Consider the following 25,872-nt stretch of genomic DNA (forward strand, 5'->3'; position numbering starts at 1 on the left):
GAACTGGCAGTTCCCACGTGCCGAAAGGCGAGCCGGCGGGGAAGGCGACCGGCCTGGATGAGCAAGCAGCTCCTGGAGGAGTTAAGGGGAAAAAAAGAGGCTGTATCAGCTTTGGAAGGAGGGGAAGGCTTCTCCAGGTATGTTTAAGAAGCTGTTAGATTATATAGGAAAAAAATTAGAGAGGCAAAGGCCCAGCTGGAACTGAAGCTGCCCACCGCTGTGAAAGACAATAAAAAGCATTGTTACAAATATATTAACCCTAAAAGAAGGGCAGGAAGAACCTGCACTCCTTATTGGACCTGGAGGGGAACATGGTGACCGAAGATGAGAAAAAGGCTGAGGTCCTGAACACCTTCTTTGCCTCAATTTTTAACAGCAAGGCAGGAGGAGTTCAGGACGAGTGGCCTCCGGAGCTGGGCGATGGGGTCGGGGAGCAGTGTAATGCCCCGGAAATCCATGAGGAATTAGTTCAGGACCTGCTGAGCCACTTGGACACTCACAAGTCCATGGGGCCGGATGGGATCCATCCTAGGGTGCTGAGAGAGCTGGCAGATGAGCTGCCAAGCCACTCTCCATCATTTTCCTCTAGTCCTGGCTCACTGGAGAGGTCCCAGGTGACTGAAACTGGCCAATGTGGTCCCCATCCACAGGAAGGGTCGGATGGAGGCACCTGGAAACTCCAGGCCTGGCAGCCTGACCTCAGTGCCAGGGAAAGTGATGGAGCAGATTATCCTGGCGGCAATAACTGCGCACCTGAAGGATGGCCAAGGGCTCAGGTCCAGCCAGCATGGATTTAGGAAGGGCAGGTCCTGCCTTTCCAACCTCATCTCCTTCTATGATCAGGTGACTGCCTGGTGGATGTGGGGAGGCCTGTGGATGTGGTCTACCTGGACTTCAGCAAGGCCTTTGACACCATCCCCCACAGCAAACTCCTGGCCAAGCTGTCAGCTCGTGGCTTGGACAGCAGCTCTGAGCTGGGTTACGAACTGGCTGGAGGCTGAGCCCAAAGAGTGGTGGTGAATGGTGCCACAGCCAGCTGGCAGCCAGGCACCAGTGGCGTCCCCCAGGGATCAGTGCTGGGCCCCATCCTCTTTAATATCTTCATTGATGATCTGGATGAGAGGAATGAGTCAGTCATCAGCAAATTTGCAGGTGACACCAAGTTAGGAGCAGATGTTAGTCAGTTAGAGGGCAGAAGGGCTCTGCAGAGGGACCTCGACCGACTGGACAGATGGGCAGAGTCCAACAGGATGGCATTCAACAGGTCCAAGTGCCAGGGGCTGCACTTTGTCCACAGCAACCCCATGCAGAGCTACAGGCTGGGATCAGAGTGGCTGGAGAGCTGCCAAACAGAGAGGGACCTGGGGGTGCTGATTGACAGCTGCCTAAACATGAGCCAGCAGTGTGCCCAGGTGGCCAAGAAGGACAATGGCATCCTGGCCTGCATCAGGAACAGTGTGGCCAGCAGGAGCAGGGAAGTCATTGTGCCCCTGTACTCTGCTTTGGTTAGGTCACACCTTGAGTCCTGTGTCCAGTTCTGGGCCCCTCAGTTTAACAAGGACATTGAGACACTTGAACGTGTCCAGAGAAGGGGTAGAAAGTTGGTGAGGGGTTTGGAACACAAGCCCTATGAGGAGAGGCTGAGGGAGCTGGGATTGTTTAGCCTGGAGAAGAGGAGGCTCAGGGGTGACCTCATTGCTCTCTGCAACTACCTGAGGGGAGGTTGTAGCCAGGAAGGGGTTGGTCTCTTCTCTCTAGCAACCAGCACCAGAACAAGAGGACACAGTCTCAAGCTGTGACAGGGGAAGTTTAGGCTGGAGGTGAGGAGAAAGTTCTTCACCAAGAGAGTCATTGGTCATTGGAATGTGCTGCCCAGGGAGGTGGTGGAGTCCCCATCCCTGGAGGTGTTCAAGAGGGGATTGGATGTGGCACTTGGTGCCATGGTCTAGTCATGAGGTCTGTGGTGCCAGGTTGGACTTGATGATCTTTGAGGTCTCTTCCAACCTTAGGGATACTGTGATACTGTGATACGTTAATCACAGGGCTAGTGGCTAATTGGGATCACTGGTATGTTAGCCTGGAGAACAGAAGTCTGAGAGGGGATCTAATAATTGTTTAAATATCTGAGGGCTGGGGATCAAGAGAGAGGGGACAGGCTCTGCCCACTTGTGCCCTGTGATAGAACAAGCAACAATGGATATAAACTGCAGCACAGGAGGTTCCACCTCAACATGAGGAGGAACTTCTTCACTGGGAGGGTCACAGAGCCCTGGAGCAGGCTGCCCAGAGAGGTTGTGGAGTGTCCTTCTCTGGAGACTTCCCAGCCCTGTCTGGATGTGTTCCTATATGGCCTGTGCTGGACTCTATTGTACTGCTCTGGCAGAGGGGTTGGACTGGAAGATCTCCAGAGGTCTCTTCCAACCCCTGACATCCTGTGAGCCTGTGTGATCCTGTAATTCATTCCAAAGACTTCCCCCTCCATAGAAGATGAAGGATTTCTTTGAATAGATGATCCTTAAGGCCTGGATCAGGAACCCAGAAGAAATTTCCTTTACACCCACCTCCTTATTCACCTTCCCTTTCAATGTGAGTGAGCTGGGTGCCATCTCCCAGCACAGCTTGAGAATGATACAGGAAAGCAGGCACACTTTTAAGGTGACATTTTGCATTGTTCTCATTTCTCTCCCATTTCATGCCTGCATTTCTCTAACTGTACAGCTCCATGATGTGGCTTTTGAAACTGGGAAAACAAAGCTGCCTGACGTAAAGCCAGAATACGCATTTGCCACATCTCAGGCCAGAGACCCAAAGAGCTGGTTAGTAGCTATTTTGTAGTTTGTGCTGCAGACTTCTTGTGTTCATGTGCTTTTAAATCACTTACCTTGGATTGCTGGTGGACAAAAAGCTCAACATGAGCTCTCAGTGCGCACTTGCAGCCCAGAAAGCCAATCAGATCCTGGGCTGCATCAAGAGAAGTGTGGCCAGCAGGGCAAGGGAGGTGATTCTCCCCCTCTGCTCAGCTCTGGGGAGACCCCACCTGGAGTACTGCCTCCAGTTCTGCAGCCCCTATTACAAGAGGGATGTGGAGGTGCTGGAGCATGTCCAGAGAAGGGCCACAAGGATGATCAGAGGGCTGGAGCACCTCTCCTATGAGGACAGACTGAAGGAGTTGGGGCTGTTCAGTCTGGAGAAGAGAAGGCTCCCAGGTGACCTCATTGTGGCCTTCCAGTATCTGAGGAGGGCTACAAGAAGGCTGGGGAGGGACTGCTCAGGATCTCAGGTAATGATAGGACTAGGGGGAATGGAATGAAGCTGGAGGTAGGGAGATTCAGGCTGGAGGTGAGGAGGAAGTTCTTCCCCATGAGAGTGGTGAAGCCCTGGAATGGGTTGTCCAGGGAGGTGCCTGGGGTGCCGTCCCTGGGGGTGTTTAAGCCCAGGCTGGATGAGGCTCTGGGCAGCCTGGTCTAGTGTGGGGTGTCCCTGCCCATGGCAGGGGGGTTGGAACTAGCTGATCCTTGTGGTCCCTTCCAAACCTGAATGATACTATGATTCTATGGTTCTATTTTTTGAGCCTCCTGCTTGTCCTCCTGCTGTGGCTGGCACCACCACTCTGAAGCTTGAGAAGGACAGAGCAGCAGCTATTGCTTCCTCCTTGCTCCATACCGCTGTCCACACTGAAACATCAAAGGCTGGGGAGAAGCTGCAACAGCCTCTGTTGCTAAACCCACAAAAGAAAGCCACATGTGCATATCCTTCAAGTGTTTTGCTTGGCAAGGGTGATATGAGAAGACCTGTGGCTAGGAACTGGCATTAAAATAGACTTCTGTGGCAACATATCAGTTCTTAATTAGCCAGGCTTGCACATGCTTCTGGAGTGGAGAAGTTCTGCCTGTTTTATTAGTGCTTTCTTTTGTGAGCCCAAAGGTGCTTAACATCCGCCCTACAGGTAAATTTCTGCAAGCCCCCAGCATTCAGAGCTCGCTTCAAGACTAAAGGGAGGGCAACAGCATCAGTAAGAAGTACTGTCATGCCTGCCTAGGGCCCAACAGTCCACACATTAAGTGTAAAAATGTATTTTATATTCCAGGAAGGATGGGAATTGTGGGGATACTCATAAGGAAGATGATGCTACAAAGCAAAGACTATCCTACAGTAGCAGGTTCCTCTGGGAACCTCCTCTGAAATCTATCACAGAGCCACATGAAAGATTTCAGTGTCTCTCTTAGCTGTCTTGATTTATTGAACAAACCAACATATCTAGAGCTGCTCTGGAACTTGGCCTAGTATGCATTTTTAATGGGTCATGGCACTTGCTGCAAGTGCTGTGTGGTGGTTTGGAGAGAAGGGCCTAGCCTTCTCTCCCCCACAAAGAGGAAGAAAAACCACAGCTAGCCAGCTCCAGAAGCAAAAGGAAAAAATGTGAGTGATGTAGTCAATCTGCCAAGCTTCACCATACTTGTACTTGGACCATCTGGACATACCACAAGGGCTTAATTTGCTTTGCCTGCTTAATAGCAGCACAAATGTCACAGTCATGGATGACTTGTGTGATAGCATCCATGGAAATGCCTATGGATCTGTCACGAGCCGATTGGTATGTTGCATCTCTGCCTTGATGTCCTGACGAATCATGAGCCCACCGAGCTAAGAATATCTCACCTCGGTGTTTCCAGTCAAGATCAAGATTAGAGTCCATGTCTACTTGAGAAACTCTTGCAGCTAGATCTGCCTGATGGTTGTGTTGCTGTTCCTCAGTAGCTTTGCTCTTAGGAATGTGAGCATCGATGTGTCTCACTTTCACTGGAATTCTCTCGATTCGATCAGCAATGTCCTGCCTCAGGTCAGCTGCCCAAATGGGTTTTCCTTTCCTCTCCCAACCATTCTTCTTCCAGTTCTTTAGCCAACCCCACAGAGCATTGGCTACCATCCATGAGTCGGTGTAGAGATGAAGCTTTGGCCGTCTCTCACGTTCAGCCACGTCGAGAGCTAGCTGGACAGCTTTTACCTCTGCGAACTGACTGGATTCTCCTTCTCCATCTTTCGCCTCTACAACTCGGCGTGTTGGACTCCACACTGCAGACTTCCACCTTCGCTTGTTTCCAACAAGACGACAGGAACCGTCTGTGAACAAAGCATATTTCTTTTCATCATCAGAGAGGTCATTGTAAGGAGGAGCTTCCTCAGCACGAGTTACTTTCTCCTCTGGAAGTTTAGCACAGTTGGTACCTTCAGGACAACTTGAGATCACCTCCACTAGACCAGGTCTTTCAAGATTTCCCATTCGAGCTCTCTGTGTTATCAGAGCCATCCACTTAGACCATGTTGAGTCTGTGGCATGATGTGGTGTGGAGCCTTTGCCTTGAACATCCAATTCAAAACTGGTAATCTGGGAGCTAAGAGAAGTTGTGATTCAGTTCCAATTACTTCAGAAGCTGCTTTTACTCCTTCATAGGCAGCTAAAATTTCTTTCTCTGTTGGAGTATAATTAGCCTCTGAACCTCTGTAACCTCGACTCCAGAAACCAAGAGGTCGTCCACGTGTCTCACCTGGAGCTTTTTGCCACAAGCACCAGGTTGGACCATTGTTACTTGTAGCCGTGTACAAACTGTTCTTAATGTCTGGACCATCTCGAACAGGTCCCAGACCCATTGCTTGAACTACCTCTTGCTTTATCTGGTCAAAGGCTGCTTGTTGTTCAGGTCCCCAGTGGAAATGGTTTCTCTTTCGAGTCACATCATACAGAGGTTTCACAATCTGACTGTATCCAGGAATGTGCAGTCTCCAAAATCCCACTATCCCCAAGAAACGTAGGGTCTCTTGCTTGTTTGTGGGACTTGCCATGGTAGAGACTCTATTTACCACATCCACTGGAATGTGTCGGCGTCCATCCTGCCACCACACTCCCAGAAACCGAATCTCTGTGGTAGGTCCTTTCACCTCGTCTCGCTTGATGGCAAAACCTGCATTCAGAAGAATGTCAATGATTTTGTTACCTTTCTCAAAGACTTCCTCAGCAGTTTTACCCCAGACGATGATATCATCGATGAACTGGATGTGTTCTGGAGCACCGCCTTTCTCCAGAGCATCGTGGATCACTGCATGACAGATGCTTGAGCTGTGGATCCAGTCCATTGGCAGCCTGTTGAAAGTGTACTGGATTCCTCTCCAGGTGAAAGCAAACTGAGGCCTGCATTCCTCTGCTATGGGAATAGAGAAAAATGCATTAGCAATGTCTATGGTAGCATACCATTTGGCCTCTTTGGATTCCAGCTCATACTGTAGCTCCATCATGTCTGGTACTGCTGCACTCATAGGTGGTGTTACTTCATTCAGGGCTCAGTAGTCGACCGTCAGACGCCAGTCTCCATTCTGCTTCCGCACAGGCCACACTGGACTGTTGAAAGGTGAATGAGTTTTGCTGATGACTTTCTGACTCTCCAACTGACGAATCAGATTCTGAATGGGCAACAAAGAGTCACGGTTGGTTCTGTATTGTCTGTGATGCACAGTCTGAGAAGCAGCTGGCAGTTTAATGTCCTGTATCTTGTGTTGTCCCACAACTGCAGATTCATCAGAAAGCTCAGGTCTAAGAGACAGCTTCAGTTTTTGTCCATCAGTTTCTACAGAAGCTACTCCAAAAGCCCATTTGTAACCTCTAGGGTCTTTGAAACGCCCTTCTCTCAGAAAATCAATTCCCAAAATACAAGGTGCGTCAGGTCCGGTCACAACTGTATGCTTCCTCCATTGTTTACCAGTTAAACTTCTATTAACCTCCACCTTACTTAACTCTTGAGATCCACCAGTGACTCCCAAAATAGTCATAGACTGTGATCCCTGATAATTTGATGGCATTATGGTGCACTGAGCTCCTGTGTCAACCAAGGCCCTGTACTTCTGAAATTGTGAAGTGCCAGGCCACTGGATGTACACATCCCAATAGATTCTGTTATCTCTGTTATCCCTCTCCTCCCCCTGGAAGGAGGCAGGGCACCCCTAGTTATGGGGAACATGCCCACATGTGCAGTGAGCACAGTGTGCAGTGTTATAGCTGGAGTCACTGTTGGAGCTACTAGAGTTGTTCTGGGGAACTGTGGAAGTAACAGCTACCCTTCTGGTATTGCTACCTCGGGTTCTGCCACTTTGCAGTTCCCTCAGTCTCCTGAAAAGATTAGAAGTTGGTTGGCCATCCCACCTGTTCATGTTCTCACCAAACTGATCACGCAGGGTTGTCCAAATGTCCTACGTGACTGCCTTGGTGGTCTGTTTTGATTTGATCTGTTTTGGGATGGCCTCCTTGGAGGACGTCTATTCCTCACAGATGAAACTTGTATCCACCTGGAGGAAGAATTGTAATTATCTCTTTGTGCCAATTGGGATATGGAATCTTTCAGCTCTTTCATGCAATTCTCAATTTTTCCAGACAGAGTTTCAATGGCTGAAACCAAAGAAACACATGTCATGCTATCCTCCAATTGTCTCATTTGATCAGTGAATTGGCCAAACATAGGAGGAGCTCCACCATAATTTCTTGACACAATTCTGCTTGCCAGAATATTTGCATAATTAGAAGGAGCAAGTTTGATGAGGTTTTTAGCAAGACCAGTTCCTACAGGAATGTCATCAGGATTCAGAGTTTCATGTTCGCCATAGAGTATCTCTCTAACAGCAAATTCTCTCAGGGGCTTAATTCCCTCATCTATGGTAGTCCAGGGTTTAGGATTCCATGGAAGATCATCTCGGGAAGGGTATGTCAGGGCAACTGCAAATAAAAGGCGTACCCACAGATTAACCTTACCGAGAGCCTTGGCTAGATGTCTATCTATTCCATTATCCTTCGAGAGACTTCCTAGCTGAGCTGCTGACTTGTCTCCAACTATTAGAGCTGGAGTACCTGTATCATAACATCTACTAAGCCAAGTTAGAATTGGCTCCTTATCTGCTCTGATGTAATCTTTACGGACGTTGCGAACCTCTTCACGAGATGAAGAACATCCCTGAAGGTCATCTTCTTCTCCATCTATCACATCTTCCTGAACATGTTGTCCCCATAATCCTGCTGTCACTCTCCTAAGGATCTCTCTAAGCTGAGAACCACCCTTAGCTGCTGTCCTAGCTGCATCTCTATCTGGTGTTGATCTCAATAATTCAGCTATATCTTTAAAACAAATCTTCTCTTCCTCCTCAGCAGGATCTTTTCTAGTAGAAGGTCCCTCACCAGGATCAGTCTCCTGCTTTTCTTCCCCATTAGCTCCTGGATGAGCTTTGGCCTTTCCACTTCTAGTCTTTAAAACTGCTACTTGCTTAATTGGAGCTGTGTTTGAATTTACAGCCACCTTGACAGAAGCTGACAGGTTTTGAGACAGGTCAGCTGTTGTGGAACGGGCTTCCGGTCCTGCCGTGGAAGGAGGTGGAAATGACTTTTCCTCGTTAATGGCGGCTGCCAAAGAAGCCAGGGAAGCTGCCATGTTGGGACCTGCCTCCACTCCTGGCTGTTTGCCAGAATCAGCAACAGAACCATTCAAAGCAGCTTTTCCAATAGACTTTTTATCTTTATCTTTAACTGACACAGATTCTCCATTCTCCTCATCACTGGACGTTTCTGGGGCTGACCCAGAGGTACGCCTCCTCCTCTTTGATCTACGCTTAATAATGAAACAGGCTTTAGACACCTTTTTCTCCCGACGCCAAGAATATAGCAAATACACATTAGTTATCACCAGCCGCAGGATTACACACATCAAATAAATCACCTTTGGATCCCAGCCATCACTTAAAACTACTCTTTCACCTACTGGAATCTTAAACTGCCTTATCTCAATCGGGAGAGTGCTAGAGGTCACATTCCTGTATCTGGTAAGCCAAAAGAACCCCAGACAGCAATCATATGAAAGCCGGATCGTGCACACAAACCACAAATAAACTTTGTGCATCAAATATTTACCTAGGTAATCCAGAATCAAACCCAAACAATATCTGTGGATCAGAACCCCAAAAATTGAGAAGAACAGACGCTCCAAAATCCAAAACACCCTCATGTTTGCTAGTCTGGCTCGAGCAAGCAATAAATCAAACTAATTAGCTGCCGCATGTTGGGAAGCCAAAAAGAAATATGGTGGTTTGGAGAGAAGGGCCTAGCCTTCTCTCCCCCACAAAGAGGAAGAAAAACCGCAGCTAGCCAGCTGGAGAAGCAAAAGGAAAAAATGCTATATTTTACAAGCAATTTGGAGAATGCAGGACATGTACACCATTTACAGTATTTACAACATATACACAGCAATATACAGCAAAGTGAAAAAAAACCAATAATACAGGAACGAAATTCCCTCCTCCGGACGAGGTTTATCCCCCTTGTACCCACTTCTCTCCCCTTTTTCCCCGAAGAGGGTTAGAAAGAGAGAAAAAGAGCAGTTATTAATTAAAGCAGAGTGTTAGTAGGCCTTATCTGTTCAGGGTCACTCTGGCAGGGAGCCCAGAAGCAGACGAGCTGGAAAGGGAGAAGGAAAGGAGTGAACTGAGGAAAGTTCCAACTGTACCTAAACTTAAAACTGCATTCTACCAATCCACCAGTGAAATTAGTTTAGAATATCTGATTGTTTTCATTAATATTCCAAAACATTCAGCCATAGTGTCCCCCCAGCACTGTCTCTTTTCTTAAAGGCACTGCCTCAAACGGTTCTACAAAAAGCCTTCCTTGCCAAAGTCCTGCATGTGGTGTGGAGGGATGCAGCCAAAGCCGAGGCCATTGACTCCTAATGGGAGTGCATTTTGGTTTTCAAAATAATTCCATGTCGGAGAGCTAGACCACAGCCAGTCTCTGAGGCAAAGCAGTATGCCCAGGAAATCCCTTTGGCTCCTACCTTACTGGGTGCAGTGATAAAAGTACTGGGGTACAATGGTAATGGCACTGGGATACAGCGGTAAGGGTAGTGGGGTGCAGTGGGCTGTTTCTAGAAATGTTATCACAGTGGTCTTGTGAGCTCTGATTTTAATTTCCTGAAGATTGGCCACCAGTATCTTGGCAACTCTCAGGAGTACCCTCCATCCCCTGTGGCCTCAGTGAGCCACTTCTGAAGGTGGCTAGGGTAGTTTGGCTGCATGACTTCTGGAGCATGCTGGTGTTGGTGGTGACCTGATCATCACATTTGACCACAAGGCATGCTCTCACTCACAGTACATGAGGGTTTGCAGAGGGGAAACAATATGAGACCAATCCTAAATTTTCCAGCACTGAGAATCTGACATCAGGCTTGGGTTTCACTGGAACTTCACAGGCTTTCTGAAAGTCTTTACTCTTCCACAATTTGGTATTTTTCAGATCCTTAGCCACAGAGCTGAAATAAGACAGAGAGCTGTTCACAAGGTCAAAGCTGTTCAGGCGGCGAAGCTGTAGGGGACAACATAGTCTACTCTTGCCCCTGTGCCCCTGATCCACACAAAGCCACCTTGCAGAGTAGTTACCTTGCTATTCATCATGCTGCAGCTGCCTGCTTATCCATGCCATTGCCTTACCTACTCCTATCTTGTGACTGGCAGCTCTTCTCCCCTAGCTGCTGTGATGGTTTAACCCACGCACATCAACAAAAGCTCGGCTGAGCACAGTCTGGGAAGCAAATGAAGCTGTATTTTACAAGCAGTAGTGGAATGCAATGAATATGTACAGAGTATGCAGTATTTACACTATTATACAGGTATTTACAAAAAGAAAACATCACAGAAATCCTTCTTGGGCAGGAGGACACTGCCCTGTGTCCCCCCAGCCTCTCCCCCCTTTATCCTCTGGTTAATTAGAAGAAAAGAGAAGAGATGTTAGGGGAGTTTCAGTTAGTTCAAAAGCGTCCTTAGAAAAGTAGTAATGCTTATCTCTAGTTTGCTGATAAAAGAGTCCTACATTGAAGCAGCCAGCATGCCAGCAGAAAGACAGAAAAGAATGGAACGAGAGCAGAATGTAAGGTCATAAAACTACATCCCACTCATCTGACCAATGAAATTTGTTTAGAATTCTCTCTCTTGTTTTCCTTTTTGCACTAAACTATTCAGCTAGAGAACTTGCAGCTATCTTTCTTAAAGGCACAGCCTGAAACCATCACAGCTGCAAAGGTTTTGATGAAAGGCAATGCACCAGCACTTTTCCCAGTTGTGAGTGGTGTCTTGTCTAGCTGATACTTGCATTTGGATGTCAGATTGGAGTTCTGTCTCTGTTATGTGTTTGTGTAGTCTTACTCCACAATCACTGCAGAATGTGCTGGATAGACAGTAGGTGATTTTTCTTCTGAGGCTCTGAAAAGAAAATGTTTAGGCTGGCAATATGCAGAGTGGAAAATAAACTCATGTGGGAAGGTATGACTGGACTGGCAGTTCCTGGGGGAGAAGTGCAAATATATACAATTTAATGACAATATGCTTAAATATCACCACCTGGTTATAACTGCAGCCACATGTGTTCTAGGAGGACATTATTGTGAAGCAGCTCATCAAACACACTTGGTTTTAGGGCTCTGTAGAGGACAAAGAGAGTCTTGAGGTGACATCATTTCAGCTGTCCAAGTGAGAAGCTCTTTTCACAGAATCACAGAATTGTCAGGGTTGGAAGGACCTCAAAGATCATCCAGTTTCAACCCCCAGCCATGGGCAGGGACACCTCAGGTTGTCCAGAGCTCCTTCTAGCCTGGCCTTAAAAACTTCCAGGGATAGGGCTTCTACCACCTCCCTGGGCAACCTGTGCCACTGTCTGTTGTAAAATATATTTTGTATTTGATATTTCAGGCTATGGTATCTTCAGACACTGCTGTAACAAAGTGTATTTACAGGTAGTGATACTTGGTTGTGGGTAGCATACTCCATATACAAGCAATATAAAGACAGTTTAAACAATGTAGGCAAAAATCTAAGAGTTTCCAATACAGTGATGCAGATTGGAAAGAGAGGTGCTGTGATCTGCGGTTTCCCACCAGAGGGAACTTTATACTTTACAGCAGATTAGCCACTCACAGCAGCAGGTTTTCAGGGGGACGTGTCACAGGGCATGCTACAAGGAAGGTTGTTGCTGCCGGGGCTTCTCTGGGCAGCTCCTCAGGTCCTTTCAAGTCAGGCTGCAGTAGCTCTCGCTAGGGATCCGTCCCGGGCACGTGGCTGGCAGGACAGCTGATGTGCCGGGCCGGCCGGCTGCGCCTTGGGGTTCCTCCAGTGCTCTCGCTGCAGCAGCTTCTGGGCACTGGGAGAAGCCCTCACAGATCTTGGTTCAGCCAAGGTGTAGCTTGCCTGCTAAGACAAGCTTTTCAGCTGTGACTTCAGCAGCATGTCAGTTCTTGTGGCTTTCTGGGTAAGAAGGTCCCAAATTGTTTATTTACCGTCTTGGCTGTTTGAATACTGTCCACAGACAATTGATGTCTATTGGTAACACAATGCCTTAAGCCAAAGCCAGTCCAAACATGGCCAGAGGCATACTCAGTCCATAGGTGTGTTACAAGGTCAGTTACACATGCATCTCATGAAACACGTTTATCTGGACCATCCGGACCCCAGGAAATGTCCAGGTTTGCAAATTCAGAGGTGCTTAGCCCATTGTCTGGGTTAGGGGATGCTTTGGGGCTTGTCTCTTCAGCACAGTGTCTCACCACCCTCATGCTGAGAAATTTTTTCCTAATATCCAATCTGAATCCACCCATTTTTATTTTTTTCTCAATTCTCCCCAGCCCTATCACTCCCTGACACCCTAGAAAGTCCCTCCCCAGCTTTCTTGTAGGCCCCTTCAGATTCTTCTTGGAGCCTTCTCCTCTCCAGACTGAACAGCCCCAACTCTCTCAGTCTGTCTCCATAGCAGAGCAGCTCCAGCTCTCTGCTCATCCTCATGGCCCTGCTCTGGACACCTTTCAGCACCTCCAGATCCTTCCTGGAACAGAGGCTCTAGAACTGGACACACTAGAGTGGAGTAGAAGGAGAGAATCACCTCCCTTGCCCTGCTGGACACGATTCTCTTGATGCAGCCCAGGCTCACTGCTTCTCATCCACCAGCACCCCCAAGGCCTTTTCTCTAGGGCTGCTCTCAAGCCAGTCCCTGCCCAGCCTTTATCAGTGTTTGGGATTGCCCCAACCTAGATGCAGGACCTTGCATTTGGTCTTGTTGAACCTCATGAGGCTGGCTTGGGCCCAGCTCTGCAGCCTGTCCAGGTCCCTCAGGATGGATCCTTTCCCTCCAGCTGTCTGAGGGTGCTGAGGGAGCCTCAGTGCCACTGTCAATGTCACCAACAAAGATGTTAAACCAGACTGGTGCTAGGTCTGATCCCTGAGGGACTCCACTTGTCCCTGGCCTCCACTTGGCCATGGACCCATGGACCCTAGGGGTGCAGCCATCAAGCCAGTTCTTTATCCACTAAGTTTTCCCTAATAAGGAGTTCTTCTCACCCTTACAGTGAACCAAAACCTCTCTGAGTCCTTTATAGTGTGAGGGTCACCTTCTCATTGCTTCTTCATTAGCAAGATCTGTGATTTCTGATGTGGCATCTATCTTCCTGCTTGCTTCAGATTCCTCCCCTCTTCTCTGTACACCCCTATCTTTTCCTCACATGCCAGTTAAGTGCAGTGTTACTGCCTCTCTTACCAGTAAGACTATTTTTTCCCCAACCAGAAGGATATTTTGCCTTTGCCTTGCTAAAATTCCTACTGCAGGAAAATCCTTCCATTGCAGTTGTATACCTCACTGTGTCTTTGGGGATAAAGTTGTTTGTCAAGAGTGGGGTGAATTATCCCAGAACTGGGTGGGTGGGTGGTTGCACCACTGTATGCACCTAGAAAGAAGAGGGTCACTGCTCCCTACAGCATTGGTGGAGCATGTTCTGAGTCTTGTGATCACTCAGTTTTAGAAAGAAATCTATTATCTGAGCTCCAGGCAACTGGGGAAAACTGCTATAAATGTTCCCAAATCAGAGAGCTAATGAAACTCCTCATAAACTTTTATAAATCTTGTGGGGTTTTAGCACATCTCTCAGTCCTCAAGGGTTCTGATTGCCCAGGTTTGGCAGAGCTGAGGCTAGGGCTGTTCCAATCTTATTAGTCTCTATTACAGCAAAAAGTAAAGGCCAGTCCCTTACGTGTTACTCTGTTGTCTACTTAGGTAGTACCCTCCACTTTCACTTTTGCTGCAGAAGCATTAGGATGAGATACTTGTTTTCTGCATGGTCTAGATATGAATCCTCCTCTACTTATCTCAAGCAAAGCACATAGCAGTGCAGTGAAAATAAAAGATTTAAAACTAAACAAGCTGTATTACCATGGGAACACCTGCTGCCTGCAAGAGGAGCTGTGTGTTTCTGAACAAGCCAGAGATGCTGAGAAATGTAAAGAAACCCTTGATAGCCACTGAAAGTTGGATTTCCATGTTCAATCTGCAAATCAAAAAAAAAATTACTCTGTTGTAATGCAAATGCTGTTACTCAGCCTGGGATAAAAATGATTGCCAATTAAGAGGCAACTTTTTTCAGTCACCTCACCAGTAATACTCTGTCATGTGTGGGATTAACTGATAGAGCAGGAGATATTACAGGCTGGGATTTTTCTCCCTTGGAATTCCAGCACACATGAACAGCCATACAGAGAAGAATTTAAACTGTGGTTCACCTGGTCTAATTAAAAGCAAATGCTTTTGTTGCTGTTTGCAGGTAGGCTCCTGAAATCTAATAAGCTCCTGGGATAACACAGCCCCCTCTCTGCCCACACAGACAGGAGGAAAAGCAACACCAAAACCCCTGTGGGCTGAGATGAAGAGAGTGACTGAGATGATAAGATGCACAATTGCCTCAGCCTGTTTGCAGATAAAGGCAGCAAAAAGCAGAAGAGGCAGAAGCCAATGACCTGCCCCCACCCCCTGACCTGCAGTCAGCCCAGTGTAAAAGGCCAACATGCCAAACCTGGAAACCAGAAGCAGCAACTGGAACAGGAAGCCTCTCAGGTTAACTTCCAGCCCCATGACACTTTGCTTCAGCCAGCATTTTCATTTTGAAGCTGGCGTGACTGCAGCACGGTGTTGAACATCAGCAGCAGCTTAAGCTCACCCATGACACTCCTGCAATGATGCAGTGAATCTTCAAGCCTTTCCAAAATTTGCAGATTATTTCCATGCAGTGTCAGCTTTGAGAGGGTACTTTCAAAGTTTCTTCTGCATTCCACTTTCTCCTTAGTGAACAGCTTGTGATAGGAGAGCTGCATGATGTCAAGGAGCATTACACACATTTGAGTGCCATGAGTAAAAAGCAACACTGGATTCTCAGACTATTATTGGCATCCTGTGATTTTTCCCTTCCTAGTACCTCCAATAAGGAGAGTTTGTAGTGCTTGATTTTGTTCAGCCATCCCATCACATTCTAGGAGAAGCATATCTAGACTTTCATTTTTCCTTGCTCAGAGCTTGCTCAAGACTTTGTGTGGCTTACTAAGGCCTTCTAATATCAGGCAACATCTTCCTGGATCTCATCCCCATGCCTGCTAACGTCACGTGCCTGTTCAGTGAGGGTATTCAGGCTTGACAACAAGAGGCATGGGCAAGGGTTCTCTAGTAGGATGTCTGGAGAGGCAAACCAGTTGACCGCACATAGATGCTAATGACTGTCACAGGCTTTAAAATAATAGTTTACTCTGTTGGCAGAACATGTTTAAGGCCCTAATTACTGTGGTAATGCAGCAGAGTGACTGTCCATCTCTGGGACCTGCCTCTGGCAGCAACTTGTACACATGGCTCCTAAGTAAGAAAAAAATGACTCAAGCACATAGAAGAAGGGATTGTTTGCAAACCTCTCCAGAACAGGACTTGTCCTGGAGCATGTCCTATCATCTGCAACAGCATTTCCTCCTAACCTTCCAGCAGGCATGCATTAAGGCACACTGCCTGGCTACCCACAATCCTCTGTAGATGTGTTACTCTGATGTGATTTGTTACGGCAGCAGACTGCATTTGTGTACTCTGCACTGCGTCAGGATGTGGCAGTTCCTGCCTTGTCAGTGAAGATGCAAGAAAGCAGCTAGTCTGTTTTTAACTGCAGTGCTGCAGTTGCAAAGATTTCAGATGTTGTCTAATTCATTTCTACCTGGCAGTAGGTAGGAAGCCTAAGTCTGAGTTAAGTAGGGGAGGGTTTCTGCTGTGTGTTGTGGCTTGTATGCAAACTTCCCGGAATAGTGCAATGCTTATTGAAAATGTTCATCTGCCAGGGAATTAAAGCACACTCCCTCCAAAAACTAGGCTTTCCTGAGGCATCAAGTGCAAAATGTAACACTTGTGAAGATCCTGTCTCTTTGTAGCAGTACTCCATGCCAGATTGATGTACCTGGACCTGAGCAAAGCCTTTGACACTGTCCCACACCACATCCTGGTCTCCAAACTGGTGACACATGGGTTTGATGGGTGGACCACTAGATGGATAAGGAATTGGCTTGATGGCCGCACCCAAAGAGTGGCTGTCAATGGCTCCATGTCCCAGTGGAGGCCAGGGACAAGCGGAGTCCCTCAGGGATCAGTCCTGGGACCAGGCTTGTTCAACATCTCTGTGGGTGCCATGGACAGTGGCATTGAGTGCACCCTCAGCAAGTTTGCTGATGACACCAAGCTGTGTGGTGCAGCAGACATGCTGGAGGGAAGGGAGGCCATCCAGAGGGACCTTGACAGGCTGGAGAGGTGGGCACAAGCCAACCTCATGAAGTTCAATAAGAGCAAGTGCAGGGTCCTGCATCTGGGTGGAGGCAATCCCAGGCACAAATCCAGGCTGGGCAGTGACTGCCTGGAGAGTGGCCCTGAGGAGAGAGACTTGGGGGTGCTGGTGGACAGAAGGCTCAACATGAGCTCTCAATGTGCACTTGCAGCGCACAAAGCCAATCAGATCCTGGGCTGCATCAGGAGAAGTGTGGCCAGCAGGGCAAGGGAGGTGATTCTCCCCCTCTACTCAGCCCTGGTGAGATCCCACCTGGAGTACTGTGTCCAGTTCTGGAGCCCCTATTACAAGAGGGATCTGGAGGTGCTGGAACGTGTCCATAGAAGGGCCAGAAGGATGATCAGAGGGCTGGAGCACCTCTCCTATGAGGACAGACTGAAGGAGTTGGGGCTGTTCAGTCTGCAGAAGAGAAGGCTCCGAGGTGACCTAATTGTGGCCTCCCAGTATCTGAAGGGGGCCTACAGGAAGGCTGGGGAGGGACTGCTCAGGATCTCAGGTAGTGATAGGACTAGGGGGAATGGAATGAAGCTGGAGGTGGGGAGATTCAGGCTAGATGTGAGGAGGAAGTTCTTCCCCATGAGAGTGGTGAAGCCCTGGAATGGGTTGTCCAGGGAGGTGGTTGGGGCGCCATCCCTGGGGGTGTTTAAGCCCAGGCTGGATGAGGCTCTGGCCAGCCTGATCTAGTGCGGGGTGTCCCTGCCATGGGCCTAGATGATCCTTGTGGTCCCTTCCAACCCTGACTGATACTATGATACTATGATACTATGAAATGGACATGTTTTTTCTTTCAAAAGTGAATCTAGAAATGGATCTCCACGTGGATTTTAAGTAAAGTAGTTGTAAGCAAACGCCACATGTCCCACCACAAAGGAGTGCCTTGGTATGGTGAATGTCCACTTGGTTTTGTTTCACTGTGTTTCTCTGTAATGTGGGACAGAAAAGATTGGCTTAGTGACTAGAAGAGATGTGTTTGTTTCTGTGGAAATAGTGAACAATCAAACTTGTAAGACTTTGAGTAAAATTAGATTGGGTTTGAGGGTTGCTTTCTTAAATAGAAACTGGCTTTTAATCACTGTCTCTGTTAAGTACAAAGGTGCATTTTTTTCTCACTTTTCCCCTTATTTACTGCCTGAGGATGGAGAATGGGAAAGAAAATGGGGAGATGGAAGCAAATTGCTGAAACATTTTAAAATGTGGCTGGAGTCACATTTAGCCTCAGTGTCTTACCCCTTCTGCCACATATATAATGTGACATTGTAAATACTGTTGTAAGGGGCTGCATTTTGCCCCCAGAGAGGTATGCTTGTAAGTGGTGAGTGAAACAACCCTCTTTCTACATGTCTTGTCATCTCTTGGGCATCCTATGTTATCATTTTAATAAATCTGCTAAGCTTCCATGGCAACTGGGTGTGATAACAGCAGCCAAAGCAGGCTAAGGTGGAAGAAATCCTATACAGTACAGAATAGAGTTGTATTTCTTGTTATTTTCTGTCTGGTGATCTGTACAATGTGGATTTTTCCATTTGTGACCAAAGAAAGGGTTTGTCTGTACTAAGGCTGTCACTACTTTGCTTGTTTGACTTCATGATTGCTGCCATATCTCTAGCCTCTTGCATGCAGGAGCATTTGAACTTTGCAAATGTGGTTTGAGGGGGATGTATTTTGGGGCGAGTAGGAGAGAGGGGATGTTGGTTTGATTTTCTTTCTTTCTTCCCCCCCCCCCCCCTTATTTTCTTTAGCCCAGTTGTATACATTCTGTTCTGGTTCAGCCTTCTGAAAGCCCTGCATGCTTCTCAGAGGGTAGCGTATTCCCCATTTCCATCCCCCCCTTAATCTTCTTTCTATTGAGAATACCAATTAGTGAAGATTATAATAATGTGAAGGGTTTTCTATTTTTCTATCACTGCTGTGAAGCATCTCTTGTAAGCCATCCCCAGCCCTAGTAAGCTGTGACGTAATTAGCCAAGAGTCACTCCTCTGGGATACAAAGAGAAAAGACAGTAAGGTCACAGAAACACACAATGTTATGTATTGGAAGGGACCTCCAGAGACTGAATCCAACATCTCTGCCAAAGCAGAATCACTAAGGGCAGGCCACACATGATTGCAGGACTTGAACACCTCTGCTATGAAGAAGGACTGAGAGCCCTGGGGCTGTTTTGTCTGGAGGAGAGAAGACTGAGAGGGGATCTGATCAATGTCTATAAATACCTGCAGTATGAGTGTCAAGAGGAAGGGGCCAGGCTCTTTTCAGTGATGCCCAGTAATAGGACAAGGAACAATGAATACAATCTAGAACACAGGAGGTTCTACCTCAACACGAGCAGACACTTCTTTACAGTGGGAGTGACCGAGCGCTGGAACAGGCTGCCCGGGAAGGCTGTGGAGTCTCCTTCTCTGGAGATTTCAAAACCCACCTAATAGCTTGATACTGTACACACAGAAGAAATCCTAAATTGTCAGTTAAACACAGACAGGAGAGGTGTATTTTGTATTTGAAGCTGGTAGAAAGTTGTTTCCATAATGTGCTGTTCAAAAGTACGCCAAAGGTCTGTTGTTCTTCCAAAGGCTGGTGCACAGAAAACACACAAATACTGCTGGTGTTGTGTTGTTTCTTGAAATGACCTGTTGAAGTGCCCCTTGCCTGTGTTAGCATCTCTTTATTGACAGAGGGGCATGCTATTGCCTTCCCATGCAGCATGTGGTTATTGCCAAAGGACTGTGTTGGCAGGCACTCCATGGATTATGTTACCTGTTTTCTTTTTGCAGGTTTCTAACTTATTCCTATCTTCTGGCCTTCAATGCGTGGCTTCTGCTGGCACCAATCACTCTGTGCTATGACTGGCAGGTTGGCAGCATCCCTTTGATCGAGTCCATCTGGGATGTGAGGAACTTAGCCACAGTGTCCCTGGTGCTGGTGATGACATTGCTCAGCCTACACTGCATAGCTGCATTCAAGGTAACAGTAGAAGACATGCAGAATACAACATTTTGTTTGAAGTCTTTGGTTTCTCAGACTTCAGAGGAAATGGTCAGCAAGCACAAGGTTTCCTCTCAAAAGCACCATATCATACATAACACATACAGGCAAGCTTTGTAGGCGAAAATACCCCTCTAGTTGAATGTCTCAGTCTCTAATGGGTCTGATTTGAGGGCAAAAAACTTGCCCTAGAGTCCTGCATTCAATTACTGTCAATGACCCAAACCCCACTGAAATTATTAAGCATGTTTGCCTCTCCCATAGTCATTAGTCTCTTTGTCACTTTCTTCAAACAGGACTGGGAACTGTCACCTGCAGAGCCATTTAAAAATTAAATCAGTTGTTATATTAATATCTTTGCTATGCATCTGATATCTAAGCATTGGCTATCTCGTGATGAGATTTCCCTTCAGCAAAATAACGGAATGTTGGAAATCTGAAATGTTCTGGAAAGGGCTATTAGGAATAACTAATACAGTACTTCACAATTCAGCATTTCAGAGCCACTCTAATTGCAGAAAAAAAAAGAGGCTAGACTTGTCCAGAGATCAGCAATGCACTTAGGTGGAAGAGATTTTTATGTAGATGATAAGTGTGGTTCTAGGATCCACATGAGGGATTCTCCTTCACTTGTATTGCAGAAGCTTCTTTAGGAAAGCTGTTGACAATAGTTTTTTGAGTAGCACAGAAGATTCTCTTCCTTAAACATACCTATCACTAAAAAGCATAGTAACGGAGTGACAGGTTTTTAATACCTATGTTAGGCCAAAATGTGCAGGTCATGTCCATGCATCAGTCTGCCCTGGTACTCTTCCCTGTGTTTCCTGATAAGAGACAAAAAATGAACCAAACATTTTGAGAGTGCAGAGTCATTAATTCAGATTATACATTGACAGATTCTATATGGTGAAGGTGAGAAAGCACCCTGTTAGGTATTCACTTGTTCTACCAGCAGGTTGTGCATCATCTTGTATTCCTCTTGCTTTCATTACTCACTGCTAGGAGAGTTTGTATTAGCTCTGACCCCGCTCACAGTGCAGTTAATGAAAAAATTCTCATTAACCCAATACCGAACCCTCGGGAAACATCCTGTGTTCTTTGAAGTTTCAAGTGCTTTTCATTTCTTCTCCTGTTGTCAAATTTGGTCCCCTGTAAGATTAATGTTATTGATTTGCTGGGAAAAAAAAAATCTTTCACGATTATCCAAAGTAATTTTGTGTTATTTAGAAATAATTTTAGAGATACTCTAATCCAGAAAGATTCCTTGGAGTAACTGGATTGTTTCTCAAATCTTTCAAAACACCTTGTGCACTAAATGTCTAGATTTCACCATCTTTTTGTTCCTTTTGGTATGGTTTTTGGTTTGATTTGTTTGGGGCTTTTTTTCTTGATTCAGTCTGGATTTTCACATTCCACTGTTTGATGCAAAACTGCAAATTCTGAGTTTTTTGTGAGAATAAGTTCACTGCTTTGGTCCTAGCCACTGTTAATGTTGCATTTAGCAAAAGGAGTTTCATTCTCCTGGAATGTACTTACTGGATGCTTGTAGATTCCTGTGTGTTTTTCCTTTAACTCCAAATGTGGAATAAATTGAATCTGAAGTGATCTACTTTTGCATCTAACTCAGGAAAAGCCAGACCCATCACCTGTTTTTGACAAAGTGTTCTAATCAGACTCTGCTTGCAGCATCCCTGCAAACCCACTGTGGATGTAGAACTGGTAATGATTCCTGGGAGTCAACTTGGCCATGCTTGCCCCAGCCCTAGGTACACCTAGAGGTAGCTGAAACGCTCCACTTCTAAATTTCTGAAGCTATTTTCTGTTTTGTTTTTAATGACTCCTGTAACAATTGTGACACTGCTGTTAAGTGGTATGAAGATGGCTGTGTTGTGCTGAGTAATGTGAACTACTGAGGAAATCAAACAATAGGAAGAGGCACATTTCCTGGAAATATATTATCCTGTGTGGCTTTGGACACTGTCAAGAATATCCTCCTACAGCAAGGAGAGGGCAGTTCGGGACATGTGAACTGCAGGCACAGTACAAGGCTTTTAAGAAAGTGTCTTTCCAAATACAACAGAGGTTACCTTTTGTATGACTTTGCTTCCCCCAAGAAGGACCTTCTTTCAGTCAAGCCCCAGATGGGCTGTTTCTCATGTTTTGCACCTTGTAGGCAGCATGAGATGCATCAGTTGATTTTTCACACTTAATGAAGTGCAAGATGTTCTGCTTTCTTTTTGAAGCAGACAACAAACTGTCTTAGCAGCCATTTCCCTCTCCTTTGTCATTGCAGAGTCTAAGCAGGAAGCAATAGCTTGCAATTTCCTAAGGAATGGTTTTAGAGCAAAGCAGCATGCAGTTCCTGTGCCTTCTGTTTGAGTGTGTGCATGGTTAGGAGAGGACAAAACCTCTTGTTCATCTCCCTTGGCACTGACACTTGCCCTTTCTGTGGCTTGGAGAATGGAAACACTGGAAATTATTTTGGCAGAAGTGAAGACATTTGTGCAGTGAACACTGAACTGTTTTTCAGTGGCACGATGTGTATGTGCCTCTACATACACATCCACAAAACAAGCTCACTAGAGACTCACAGAATATATTACGTGGCCTGTATTAGAGAATGTAGGGATTGGATTTCTGCCTTTGTTGTCACTGAATTTTACAAAAGGTTAATTTGTTGCCACGTGTGATTAGGGTAGTAACCCTGCTGGCGTGTATGTGTGGTGCTGATAAAGGATGTCGAAGCTTTCTTGTTCCCTTTCATTTTGTGAACGTTACTATATCTCAGAAGGAAAAGAAACAGTGCTTTGCTTGGAGCTTGTCTTTTATTAGATGTTCATCAGTTTTATGCTGAAAACTGCAGAAACAGAGAAGGCAGCTCTCCAGTTCATCGATGTTGGGAGAGAGAAGCCTCCATCCTCACCCTTCTTGTGCACTTTCACTGTTCTCCCTCTTACATAATTCATAGTCCTAATCCCTCTTGCTTATTGGTGAAAGCATGATCTCCCAGTGAGCAGATCCCCAGGAAGGACCTGCTGCTCTGCAGGGTTTAGGTGCACAGCTATACTCATCATTTGCTGCAGCCATCCTTATCACATGTGACAATTAATATCCATCCTCAGGAGGACTGACAGCTGTAAAGAAAAGGCCTTCTCCTTGGTGTACCTCCCACCGTGGGAGTGTGGTGGTTTAAATCAGAACAAACTGGGTCAAACTGAACCAGCAGGTTAACCCTACACAGGAGTGAAGGCAAAGTTACACATAAAAACTTGGGATTGAGAAACTGAAAAAGTGAGATAATAATATATTCACTGTGCAAAATCAGATAAACATGGTGCAAAATGCACAATTCCTTTAGCCTATTGGCAGAAGAAATGCAGGAAGTACAGGGAAAAAACAGCATGAACCAGAAGGCCAAACCCAGTGAGGCTACCCCACTCCCACCTGACTTGCTGCCATGCTACAGAAAAGAGCCAAAAGCCCAAGCCAGAAAAACCGCTCCCCATCCCTTCTTGCCCCACTGCTATCCCAGCAGAAAGACAACACCTAAGAAGCTGGAACCCAGAAGCAGCAACCAGAACAGGAAGCCTCCCATGTTGCAATCTGAACTTCAAGCCCCAGCCAGCACTTCCATTTTTGAAGCTTGCATGACTGCAGCACGGTGTGAGTAACAGCAGCAGGTTCGACTCAATCCAGGACAGGGAGTAAAGGACCTTGCTGTCATCTCTGGCCAAGACTTTTTCATAGTGACTAACGTGGCAAACATGCAGTCCATCATTAAGCAGCTCTCTGAAACCCTTTAAGACTTGGTATTTCACTGCTCTGCTGTTTCAGCCGAGGCACCACGAGTCACCAGTTAGACTCAAAATCCTCAGGCTCTGCTCAGCTCTCTGTGGTGAGCTTCCTCACCCAATCTGGTCAGACTTTGAGCAGCATCAAGGGTGTGACAAAGGCTTGGGATCCTGTTGCAAATGCCTGCATCCCAGAGAAACAGTAATTGGGAAAAGAGGATGAGATTTGTTTATTTTCAAAGATAACCTCAGCTGCAAGGGAAGAGACATGGCCTGCCTTCCAGCTTTGAGACTAGATAGACTACAAAGGTACCAGTGAAACAGATGAAGTGCTCTCTTTTGGGTTGCCAAACATGCTAGTGACTAGACCAGAGAAATCATCTGTGTGATGCTTCGAATGTCCAATAGCCTACCCAATAAGGTCCTTATATAAGGTACTGCCTTCTTGTGCTGGAAGAAATGGTGAGCACCTAGTGAACTAGAGAGAGGACAACAATTCTTGGCATGTTGTCAGGATGACAGTTATGTCTGTGACACACCATAGGCATTAAATGAGTAGGAAAGGAAAGGCCCTTGAAGCTTTTTTGAAGCACAACTCTGCGTAGCATTGTTAGGTCACTGCTTGATTAGCAGCACAATTAAAATGCAGCTTTTCCTGTAGCTGTAGCTGCAAACCTCTGTTCAGAGCACAGGATGGATTAGATCCTATTTCCTGGGTGGAACCTAATACATGGAGGACTGATAGTGGGAAGACTCGTGTGTGTGATGTGGTAACTCAGACCAAAGTGATCTGGAAAGTTAATTTGAAACAGTGGTGTTTGCACCTGACTAATCTGGGGGAACTCATTGCACTCCATAATGCTTGGCCCTCATCTTGCATTTATACTGAAGAGCAGCCCTGGGAGGTACCTTAGGGTCATTTGCAGCACCTTCTACTTTTTCAGCAGGAACATGTAGTGATGTGCAACAGTTTGCTCATGTCTGAGGGGGGATTCTACACACAAATAACACAATCAAATAAGGAAAAATCAATTTCTAATGTCTTTTAGGATATATAATTTTAAAGAACATGCTTTGCTGCTGCTGCTTGTGACACGGTTACTGCTGTCTCCACATTTCTCTGCCTGCTGCTTCTTATCCAAGACAAGGCATTTTATACCAAATCCAGAGAAGGGCAACAAGGCTGGTGAGAGGCCTTGAACACAAGCCCTATGAGGAGAGGCTGAGGGAGCTGGGATTGTTTAGCCTGGAGAAGAGGAGGCTCAGGGGTGACCTCATTGCCCTCTACAACTACCTGAAGGGTGGTTGTAGCCAGGAAGGGGTTGGCCTCTTCTCCCAGGCAACCAGCACCAGAACAAGAGGACACAGTCTCAAGCTGCGCCAGGGGAGGTTTAGACTCGAGGTGAGGAGGAAGTTCTTCACTGAGCGAGTCATTCGTCATTGGAACAGGTTGCTCAGGGAGGTGGTTGAGTCATCGACCCTGGAGGCGTTCAAGGGGAGATTGGACGTGGCACTTGGTGCCATGGTCTAGTCATGGGGTCTGTGTTGATAGGTTGGACTAGATGATCCTCGAGGTCCTTTCCAACCTAAGTGATACTGTGATACTGTGAAATAATGATGTCTTTAATTTGTGCTGTAATTGGCATCATGTTGCCATTTATCTGGTGGGTTTTATGTAGGAATACCATTTAGGGCATATTCCTCAGTCACTCACAGAGTGTATGTCTTAGTGGACAATGTTTAATACCATCAAGGAGAGGCATTTGTGTCTAATCTATGTGTGCATTTTTCTGTTGGCTTTGCTGGCACTCATTATGTGTATCCTGGCATGCCCTGCCTACTGAGACCTTTGCCTCGCTTCTCAGGTTTGGCATTCCATTAATAAATTGCATCTTATGGACCTTTCTGGGTAACAAATGACTTTTATAATATTCTACAGTAGTATCAGCACAGTTGGAAAGCATGCCTAGCAACATTCATATGCCACAACATTTGCAGAACAGTACCTGCTTCAAAGGCACAGTGAGGTGAATAATACTGTTTATCGACAGTCTATCTGATGAGCTGGAAACCACAGTTGTTTTCATAAAGGTGCATTTAAAATAAATCCTGCTTTCATTTTCCTGAGGGCCCTCTTGAATTCCTTCCACACAGAGAGAAGGTTAGGACTGATGTTCTTAATCCTTTGTACTGAAGTTTTTCTATGCTGCTTCAGTTGTTAATGTTTTCTGCAAGGAGAGAGTAGTAAGCCAGAAAGACTGTCTAGTGAAGGCTGGAGGAAGGAGGGTGTGGTGGTTTAGGCTGGGTGCCGGCCTGGATGCCACTGCACAGGCCACACCTAGGATGCTCCAAAAGGGGACCCAGCCCAGTGGGTGGTCACTGGAAGCCAGGTATTGCACCCATAATT

The 25,872-nt window shown here is 46.5% G+C and overlaps 1 protein-coding gene across 1 annotated transcript in view; it reads left to right on the forward strand.

Annotated features, from left to right (window-relative positions):
* Positions 1-25,872, forward strand: part of TMTC1 (transmembrane O-mannosyltransferase targeting cadherins 1) — a 200,167-nt gene that overhangs the window by 87,481 nt on the left and 86,814 nt on the right. The window contains exon 8 of the mRNA XM_068141758.1: positions 19,464-19,653. Within this exon, the coding sequence (XP_067997859.1) occupies positions 19,464-19,653 (190 nt within the window). The remainder of the gene's footprint in view (positions 1-19,463; positions 19,654-25,872) is intronic.

The sequence above is a fragment of the Melanerpes formicivorus genome, unplaced genomic scaffold (assembly GCF_026170545.1).
Source record: "Melanerpes formicivorus ecotype bairdi unplaced genomic scaffold, bMelFor1.0.p_v2 SCAF_8, whole genome shotgun sequence".
NCBI lineage: Eukaryota > Metazoa > Chordata > Aves > Piciformes > Picidae > Melanerpes > Melanerpes formicivorus.